Below are 9,868 nucleotides of genomic sequence, written 5' to 3'. Positions count from 1 at the left end.
TTTTTGTCTTCTACATGCTAATACAAAGTAATAAGACTGTATTTTACCTGTATTTGTATTTTAACTGCATTTGTTATATTTGCAACAAGACAGTCTCCATAGCGAAGTACAGGCAGGGAGTACCTGTAGTGTGCTAAGTCATTTTTAAGCACTATTTGAAGGGAAAAGGGGTAACGCCTCATCTGCTGATCCAGTGGCACCTGAGTGTAGGTGTAAGCGTGCTAAAGCTACGGAGATCCCTGGAGTTATGACAGCAAGAAGTATATTATGTCCTGAAAGAACGTAATATATAAAAATATCTTCTTTTAAGACTGTTGGAGATAAAAATAAATGACAAAGGTGAAAGGCAATTTCTTCACTGCTAGACTAATTAAAATGTTGACTTTATCGGTGGTAAACTTTTGAATTTCCCAATGCTGTTCTGGAATTTGCTATTTATTGCTGATGAGCAGACGCCAATTAAAGTAACCGAGCTGTGTGTGGATAGGCTTGTCTGCTCACCACAAGTTTGCCGCAGGATTAGACTCATTATTTGGATTTCCAGATCTTCAACGGTACTATGTGTTCATAAGGTGTGAAAGCAAATTTAACTGATTCAATAGGGGAAAGCCTATCGGTAGCATGATTTGCAATGCATTTGTTAAGATATTACACACATAGAGCAAAATTCCCCTGGCTTTACCGAGCTTTAGTTCAGGTCCTCATTGCAAAAAAACCCCAAAACACAACAAAACCAGACTATCACACAAATACGATATTTAATCTCCAGATATTCTGCTTCAAACAGTGTAATTGAGTTCAATAGCTCTATGTTTATTATTATTATGGCCTATGCCCAGACATTAGCATAACGAAACACATGGGGGGAAATGTCATACATACTCCCACACACCTATGCAAATATAATTATAATTGCTCTCGGTATTTCACAGCAGAGCTTTTATGGGAACCATTATGCCTATTCTGTCTAAAAAATATCTGTAATGTAAAAAATGTTTGAAATAAATAGAACTTTGTTTTATTTAGCATTTAGCATTAAACATGTCCAGCCAGGACTGCTGCTACTACCTTGCCTATGCATACATACACATGTATATGTTTATGTATATCACCCAGCAAAGCTTACCTGCTAAACACAAACCTATACTTCAGCTACATGAAAAATGTTCTCGCTAATCAGCATCCACTTGTTGCACCTCCCCTGAAAGGGCAAAATCTCTCTTAAATGTACTGTTTCGCAAGCATCCCTTCACACACCAGGCCCTTGCACAGCATTGTGAATTCGGGGAGGAAATGAACTCGTTCCGTCCTCTCTCTCTATCTGCATGAAGCCTTGCACAATGGGGCTGAGATTTATTTGGGGCCCCTGGGCATGACCGCCTTACAAGTAGTAACTAATAACAACAGAGCACCAGAGATCACTGAGAGGCATTGGCTGTAGGGAAAAATAAAACTTGGTCCATAAGAAGGACATTCTACGTCCGGTTGTATGTACGAGTATAGCTGAAACGATAGGGCTTGATGAAAATCTTAGGGTCACCTCCTCAGTCTCGATCTGACTTTTCAGACAATGGTAATGCAGGTTAATTATTCTGTGATTTGTAGACAAATGACCAAGATTTAAGATTTCCGTGAAAGACAACTCATTTAAATCTATCTGCCAACTTTTCTTTTTCTTTTTCTTTTTCTTTTTCTTTTTCTTTTTCTTTTTCTTTTTCTTTTTCTTTTTCTTTTTCTTTTTCTTTTTCTTTTTCTTTTTCTCTTTCTCTTTCTCTTCTTTTCTTTTCTTTTCTTTTCTTTTTTCTTTTCTTTTCTTTTCTTTTCTTTTCTTTTCTTTTCTTTTCTTTTCTTTTCTTTTCTTTTCTTTTCTTTTTTTTTCCTTTCCTTTCCTTTCCTTTCCTTTCCTTTCCTTTCCTTTCCTTTCCTTTCCTTTCCTTTCCTTTCCTTTCCTTTCCTTCCCTTTCCTTCCCTTTCCTTTCCTTCCCTTCCCTTCCCTTCCCTTCCCTTCCCTTCCCTTCCCTTCCCTTCCCTTCCCTTTTTCCCTTTTCCTTTTTCCTTTTTTTCTTTCTCTTATTTTCCCTTCCTTTTTTTTTCCTCATCCTTTCCCTTCCTTTCTCTTCCTTTTTTCCCCTTTCTTTTCTTGCCTCCCCTGAATTTCCTGTACACTAAGTTCAGGCCCCAGCACCAGATCCTTCACTCCGTTACACCGCCTTGGACAAAGACTGGGTCCCGTAGGGTGAGGGCTATTTTTCCTCCAGTGGGAGCAGGATGGGATCCGTGGGGCTGAGCAGCCCTGGCGAAGGTGCCGCGTTCTTCTTGGACCTGCCGATATCGTCTGCAGCGAAACGCGGGGCTCCCCCAGCCTGCTTCAGGTGGGTAAAATTCCCAGGCAGGCGGAGGACGAGGCAGAGAGGAGCACGCCTGATGGATACTCTCGCGTTTGTGTGAAAAATTCTCAGGGAAAATTCTTTCTCTCTCTCTCAGGCCCCTAAACTCTTTGTGAATGGGGCCAGTGCAACATGTGGCCTTTCACCTCGCCCAAGAACCACTGCCAGACAGCCACACTCGGAGAATTGTTTGTTAATAGTCCAATTAGATAATTGCCATCTTTCACTCCTTTTGCTCTACATTTCCCATAAAGGAATGAATAAGGAGAGCAGCATGAAGAGGGCTTCTGCCCTGCAAGGTGACAAGAAGGACTGGAGCATGCTCTTTGCACAAGGCCATTTGCTTGAATTGAATCATTGTAGCCTAATCAATGGTCTTATTGGATTACTGGCTGTTGCGGTTCTCAAAGATATTGTAGCAGAGACAATGAAATAGCTAGAGTAAAACTTTTTTCTCCTTTAGTGGATCACGCAGTTGAGATTTTTCACGGGCTATCTCTCTCTCTCTCTCTCTCCCCCTCCCTCCCTCCCTCCCTCCCTCTTTCCCTCTCTCTCCCTTTCTCCCCCCTCCGGGATCCACTGCACACAAAGCTGGCTTTTTTTTTTTTTTTCCCTTTTTTTTTTTTTTTTTTTTTCAATGAGCAGCCTCTGCGAATAGGTTCAGTGTTTGTGAAGGTGCAGAATTAGCACACACACATGCACGCACACATACACACACACACAGAGGGAGAAGCACAAAAAGCAAGTATCGGGACTGAAATAAGGAGAGGTAGGAGTTTAAGATGGCTGTCTGTGGGGAGATGTGTTAAGGAGGATTTCTGCTGGCCAAGAGAACCTGCTTCCTCGGAGAGATCTGCTTGAAGGAAGAACTTTTTGTGTATGTGCGTGTTGGGGATCTGTTTGTTTGTTTAGAATCCAGGGGGCTTTTTTTTTTTTTTCCACCCCCCTACAACTGCATTTTTCCAGCCCTTCCTAGCAGCTTTATTCTGATTTATTTGGCGTGCTTTGGAGAAAGCCACTATATAATCGGGAGGTCAAAGGCATACTGAAGAAAGTTAATAATGGCTGCTAATGGTGCTAACAATTCAGGGTGAATCTTGTCAAAAGTTTTTTTTTTTTTCCCCTCTCCCCCCCCTTTTTTTCCTTTTTTTTTTTTTTTTTTTTTCTGGAAGTCTCAGTCTTTTGATTGTGTGTTTCCTGAAAGCAAGACCAATCATTTCAGTTTATTCACTGGCTAAACTCTACTTGATTGGGGACAAGCACACAAACCATCCATTACGATCTGATATATTATCCAAACAATTTAGTGTATTCATGAGGTAACCTAAATGTGGAGGCTGCAAAATTACCCGTAATCAATTGAAACAGCGAGTGCGCGTCCCTCTGTGTGTCTAACAACTACATGTCTCTGTAATAAGGCAGACATTAAATCATTTTAGAGTTGTACTGTTGAGTACCTGATCACTGGGCGCTCTGGGAAGCTGGACAGTCACATTAGGACGCTGGGACTGAGGAAGCCGCTGCTTTTCCAGTGGGATAAAACCCGACCTTCCTTACTCAAGGTGCTTTACAGATCCACATCGATCTGACCCTAAGCCGTGCAATATTCAGCATAGACTTCGTCTTCTTCTTCTTCTACTCTTCTATATTTTTTTTGTTGGCTGGTTTTTTTTTTGGTTTTTTTTTTTTGTTTGTTTTTATTGCACTACATGTTTGGGAAACAAGACAAAATGGACGTTAGATGCAGTTCAGAGACTGAAGCTAACCGGGTCTCGAAGAACGGACATAAAGAGGGCAAGGAAAGCAAAGGGTCTGAAGGAAATATTTCTACTTCTTTTTTGAAGGATCAGCAAGGGACTTTTTCTGCCTCTGCAGCTACGGAAGATTGTAATAAAAGTAAATCTAGTTCGGCTGATCCGGACTATTGCAGGAGGATCCTAGTTAGAGGTATGAGTTTGAGGTATTTGGCGAGGGTGGGGGAAGGTGAGCTGTGTTCACGCCCGGGAAATTTGTTTATTTTGTTTGCTTTGCCTTTGGTCCATCCCTGGATTAAAAAAAAAAACACCTTCCTACGGCTGCGGGGGAGACATCCCCCATCCCGGCCGGGCTGTGCCCTGCAGCCCCGCTCCGGCCCGGCTTTATTTCGCTGAATTCCCCCCCAGAGGCTGGGGGGAAAGTTAATCCGCGCTGGTTCCTCCCCGCCTTTGCCCCGCATGGCATTTTTCAATTTATTTTTAATTTATTTTTTTTTTCCCCTTTGCTTTTCAGCTTTCCCTGGGTGCCCGTACCCGCGGGGAACCCGCCGGGGCCAGCGCTCCTTCGGCGGGGCCGCGGTTCTGCCCCGCCGGCCGGGCGCGCTCCTTCCGCGTCCGCGCAGCCCGGCCGCGGCCGCGTACAATGGCGCGGGGCCGCGGCTCCCGCCCGGCGGCCGGGGCAGGCAGGAGGGTTCTCTCCGGAGGGCATGGGTTCCCGCTGTCCCCCTTTTCCCCGCGCCCGGCATCCCAGCAGAAAGCGATATTTTTAAATAACCATCAGCCTTAAAATCAACGGAAGAATGACGAAGGTCTTTTTAATTTATTTTTTTTTTAATAGTTATACGCTTTATTTTCCTCAACCTTCGTCTCCTTCCCAGGCTAAACGAATTAAATCATTCTATTGCCACCCCCTCAGGAAAAAAACAAACAAACAAACATACAACCTGGAGAAATTTCGGTTTTATTAAGGTACGTTTTGGGGGAGGAGGGGGAGAATAGAATCGGAACAAAACTAGTGCGAAGCAGGCCTTGTAAACAATAATTAATCCTTGCGCGACCGACTGACCCAGAGAGGGGTCAGATTAAAAGGATGTGGTTGTCTCCGATTTAAAACGTACCGAGGAGGTAAAATTACGGAAAGCAAAGTTGGGAAGGCTTTAATGTAACATGAATCTGGCTCTAGCTTGACAGTCGTGTTAATAAGATTTGTCCCGCTTTCTTTCGGTCGGGGCTACCAGAAAAGTGAGGTTTCTGCGGGCTGTTTGGTGCCTTGGTTTGGTGGTGGAGGGGTTTTTTTTTCCACCTCTTCCTTCTTCTCCTCTTGGCCAAAACCCCAAAGCAGCGGTGGCGGTGATGCTTTCCCCGGGATGCTGGGTGGGCTGGAGGTGTCCCCGGGTTCACGGTGGGCAGCCAGCCAGCTAAGGGCAGCGCTGCCTGTGCCATGAAAGATCCTGCCTGCTTTTTATTTTTTTTATATATATTTTTTTTTTTCGCATGGGAAACTTGTTCTAAAGAATATCATAAGGAGGTTTTATATTTTGGGGGTGGGGTGGGGGCGGCTGGGTGTGTGTGGCGGCTTCCAGCAAGCCCTAATCCGGAGCCCAGAGGGAACAAAGAGTAGCCCTGCATCCCAGGCACAAAGCCTGGCCTGGAGGATCTCTCCCCAGCCTCCCAGAGGGGCCTTGGGTGATGCCGCAGTGTCGTAATGTCAGTGCAATATATTCAAACCCAATTTTTAAATGGGCTCAGGGGATTATTTACAGGGCCCTGGGCCCCCATCGCCCCTTCCTTCCTTTTCTGTTGGGTTGGTTTGTTTGGGCTTCTTTTTTCTCCTTCCCTGGGTGTAGTGGCCAGGTGCAGTGCCGCAGTCTCAGGGACCCTGCTCCATCCCGACTCGGGTCTCGGTCTTAAAGGCGCTGGCGGAAAAAATTTAAAAAAAAAAAAGAAAACAAAAAGAAAACAAAAAGAAAGGCGTTGGGGGGGAGGAAGAGGAGGGTTTCCTGGGTGTAAAGCTGACTGCGCCTTTCTTTGCCAGATGCCAAAGGTTCAATCAGAGAGATTATTCTGCCTAAGGGGCTTGATCTGGACCGTCCCAAGCGGACCCGCACCTCCTTCACGGCCGAGCAGCTCTACCGCCTGGAGATGGAGTTCCAGCGCTGCCAGTACGTCGTGGGGCGGGAGCGCACCGAGCTCGCCCGCCAGCTCAATCTCTCCGAGACTCAGGTAGCCCCAGCGGGACGCGGAGTCCCGGCTTCCCTGCCCTGCCCTGCCCCTCCGTGGGAGACCCCCCTCCCCGCCCCGGGGATCCCCCCTGCGCGCTGGGCCCCGCAGGTGGGCCGGTCCTGCGCGCCTTTTGCGCGCCAGCGCGCAGGGCCCGGGAGACGTCGGGCAGGGGCGCGGGGCCGCTGGAGAGGCTGAGGCCGCCCCCGAGGGTGCCCACGCGTGTTCTGTCGGAGGGTGTGGGGGGCGCTGCCCGGCGAAGGACCTAAAACTGTGTGCGTCCAGGGAAGCGGGACGCACGGAGGGGGGTGGTGGGGTTGCTGGCGAAGGGGGGTCCCACGGACAAGGCCCCCACGGGCTTTGCCGCGGCCGCGTGGGTTTGCGCACGGCGAGGCGGCCCGGCCCCAGGGCTCCGCGGGAGCTTGGCCACGAAGCCAAAGCCCTCCCCGGGCCCGTGGGTCTGTGTCCCCGGGGCTCGGTGTCCGTCGGTGCGGAGATGCGCTGCTGCGGCCGGGGAGATGCGAGGGGAGGCCGAGCCGCCCCCAGCCCGCAGCAAGGAGAAAATAGCTGCAAACCCGCCCGGGGAGGATGGGGAGGTTGGCACCTTCCCCTGAGGGCTGCTGGGTTAGAGACGTTTGGTCTGAGCGCTCTGGATACAAGAGATCCGGGGACGGGACTGAAGTTTGGGGCCGTATTTTGAGCCCCGGTATTTTCGGAGGGGAGCATCACCCCTCCGTCCTGCAGCGCAGAGCGGGCGGGGGCCGTCAGGGGGGTGAAAACTACGCGAGAGTGCGGGGAAGCGTCTAAAAAAGACCAAACTTCTGAAAGCCGGTTTCATATTTCTGCAAAATATCATACAACAATAAATTCCCCTGACAAGCTAATTAGCTTTTTTTTCTCTTTCCCCTGCCGGATAGGAATGACAAGTTCAATAGCTCGTAGGTTACAGAAACCGCCATGGGTGCTTTCTGGTTTGTTTTGGGGTTTGTTTTTGGAGGGGCTTCCAGGATTCCTTTTTAAAGTTAAATATTGCTTCAAATGGCTGGGGAAGGGAGAGAGACCCTCCGGGCCGGGAGATTGGGAAAGAAGCTGTTCTTCCACCCAGGACAGGCGGCTGGACCCGAGCGGGAGCAGCGGCGGTGGCGGCGTGCGGGGTCCCCGCGGGCGGGGCGGGGGGTCGCGGCGGGGGGCGCTGCTGCCGTGCGCGGTGCTGGGGGCCGGAGTCCGGCCCGCCGGGGCTCCGGCTGAGCGGGCTTAGAATAAAACGGTGTTGGAAAGGGCTGGAGCCGGCTCCCAGGGAACTACCGGCGTGCAGGGAAATAAAGTGAGAGGGAGCAGGTTGAAGATAACAGTGCGATAAATAGAGGAAAGGGCCCCCGCATTCCTCTCTGCCCCCCCACATCGGGCGCACGCCGAAGCGGGAAGCAGCCAGGTCGGGCGGGGGGGGTGTCGCTTTGTGCGCCGGTAAAACGTTCCCCGTTGACAAGTGCCTGGCTGGAGCCCACCCCCACCGCCGTCCCCCCTCTGTCCCGCGGGGCCGTGCCGGGGTCCCGGTGCACCGGCGGAGGATTGGGGGGGGTGGAAGGGGTGTCCCGTCCCTCCCCGCCCCGCTGACCCTGCCTCTCTCCCCGGCCTGCAGGTCAAGGTCTGGTTCCAGAACCGTCGCACCAAGCAGAAAAAGGACCAGGGCAAGGACTCGGAGCTGCGGTCGGTGGTGTCGGAGACCGCCGCCACCTGCAGCGTCCTGCGGCTGCTGGAGCAAGGCCGGCTGCTCTCCCCGCCGGGGCTGCCCGCCCTCCTGCCGCCCTGCGCCACCGGAGCCCTGGGCTCGGCCCTGCGGGGACCCGGCAGCTCGGCGGCGGCGGCGGCGGGTCCCACCGGCGGGTCCCCGCACCCTCCGGCCGCCAGCAGCGCGGCGGGACCCCCCCCGCCGGCCGCGCTGCACGGAGCGGCCGCCGCCGGGCACGGGCTGTTCGGGCTGCCGGTGCCCGCCCTGCTGGGCTCGGTGGCCGGGCGACTGTCCTCCGCGCCCTTGGCGGTGGCCGGCTCGCTGGCGGGCAACTTGCAGGAACTGTCGGCCCGCTACCTGAGCTCGTCCGCCTTCGAGCCCTACTCCCGGACCAACAATAAAGAAAGCGCTGAGAAAAAAGCACTGGACTGACTCTAAGTAACTTCCCCGTATTTATATTTATAGTCTCTATTTGTGGCGGTATTTATGGGACGGGCGGCGCGGCGGCGGCCCGCCGGCAGCCCCCTCCCTCCCCTCCCTCGCCGCCGCCTCCTCCTCCTCCTCCCAGCCCCGCGGGCGCGGTTCCCTCCGCGGGCCGGGGCGGAGCGGAGCGGAGCGGAGCGGGGGCCGGGGCGGAGCGGGGGCCCGGCGCGGCCGGGGGGCTTGCGGGCACCTCCCCGGAGCCCGGTTCTCCCTGCCCCGCCGGCCCGGGGGTCCGTCTGTCCGTGCCGGGGGGAGGGAGGGGGTGTTTGTCTGTCTGTTCGTTTGCTTTGACACCGTTAGGACAGGGAGAGCGGCCGGGGCGCGGTTTGGCTCGGATGGGCTGCAGCCAATGCCAAGCAAGGGAGAAGGATTTCGGAGAGAGGAGGATGGAGCTGCCAGGTGATGCCCGCGTTTGGGTTATTTTTATTTTTTTTTTTAACACCACCACCCCCCTCCCCCCTTCAGACTTCAGTGACTCCAAAGCACACAGGTTTTGGGGGCTCCACCTGCGGCCCCCCTTTCATCCACACGCACTGCACTACAGCCCCCGGGTACCGTCCTCGCCGTTTGCCCTTAATACCAGCCAGGAAAACGTCCAGCAACTTTTCTTTTTTTTTTTTTTTCTTTTTTTTTTTTTTTTACCATAAATCTTGAATGTGGGAAGGGCCGGAACGGAATGCCTTGAAAATACACGCACGAAGCGGGGAGACAGAAACCAGTGGCTGCAGAGACTTTGAATAAAACTGTCTCTCCCTTCGAGATAACACAACGCCCCTTTTTTTTTTCCCTTTTTTTCTTTTTTTTTTTTTTCCCCCGCATTCCCACGGGCCAGTCCTGCGGACCTTATCTGCAAAAGCAAATCTGCAGATAAATAACAGAAGTCGCGACTCGATTTGCATCCAGATCTGTTGCGATGGTAATTTTTCTTTTTTTTTTTTTTCCCTATTTGATTTTTCCAAATAATTTCAATGCGCATCTGAATAATAATAAAAAAATTTTTAGCCTTCCTTCCTCCTAAAATAACCCTCTCGTATATCGCTTACACTTCATTTAAAACGAACATAAAATATAAAAAGCGTATCTTTTATTGTTATTTTTGTACTTTAAAATACATCTATGTAACAATCTTTTTATTTTTCCTTCATAATTCTTACTGCTATTTTCTCCACAAGCATATGTATTTCACCTTCTAGTGTTCCGGATCGAATATTTCCTGTTCAATTTCGGTACTTGAATTTGCCAGAAAAGGGATGCTGTACTTAGCTAGTTCTTTGGAAAAAAAAAATTCTTTACTT

At 50.8% G+C, this 9,868-nt stretch overlaps 1 protein-coding gene across 1 annotated transcript; it reads left to right on the top strand.

The window, feature by feature from the left end:
• Nucleotides 1–4,096: 4,096 nt before the first annotated feature.
• On the top strand, nt 4,097–8,522 carry VAX1 (ventral anterior homeobox 1). Its single transcript, XM_054206740.1, has 3 exons — nt 4,097–4,334; nt 6,177–6,364; nt 8,001–8,522. Exons 1-3 carry the CDS (start codon nt 4,097–4,099, stop codon nt 8,520–8,522), a joined length of 948 nt encoding a protein of 315 aa, XP_054062715.1.
• Nucleotides 8,523–9,868: the final 1,346 nt, after the last annotated feature.

This window comes from Rissa tridactyla, chromosome 6 (assembly GCF_028500815.1).
Source record: "Rissa tridactyla isolate bRisTri1 chromosome 6, bRisTri1.patW.cur.20221130, whole genome shotgun sequence".
Classification (NCBI taxonomy): domain Eukaryota; kingdom Metazoa; phylum Chordata; class Aves; order Charadriiformes; family Laridae; genus Rissa; species Rissa tridactyla.
Note: the sequence above shows the minus strand (reverse complement) of the source record. Positions and strands in the feature narration are given on the sequence as shown.

Excerpts from the sequence above, each read along its gene's own strand:
- VAX1 (XM_054206740.1), top strand. The coding sequence starts at position 4,097 with ATGTTTGGGAAACAAGACAAAATGGACGTTAGATGCAGTTCAGAGACT. Across the intron at positions 4,335-6,176 it reads CAGGAGGATCCTAGTTAGAG|ATGCCAAAGGTTCAATCAGA; the intron begins GTATGAGTTTGA and ends TTTCTTTGCCAG. Across the intron at positions 6,365-8,000 it reads TCAATCTCTCCGAGACTCAG|GTCAAGGTCTGGTTCCAGAA; the intron begins GTAGCCCCAGCG and ends CCCGGCCTGCAG.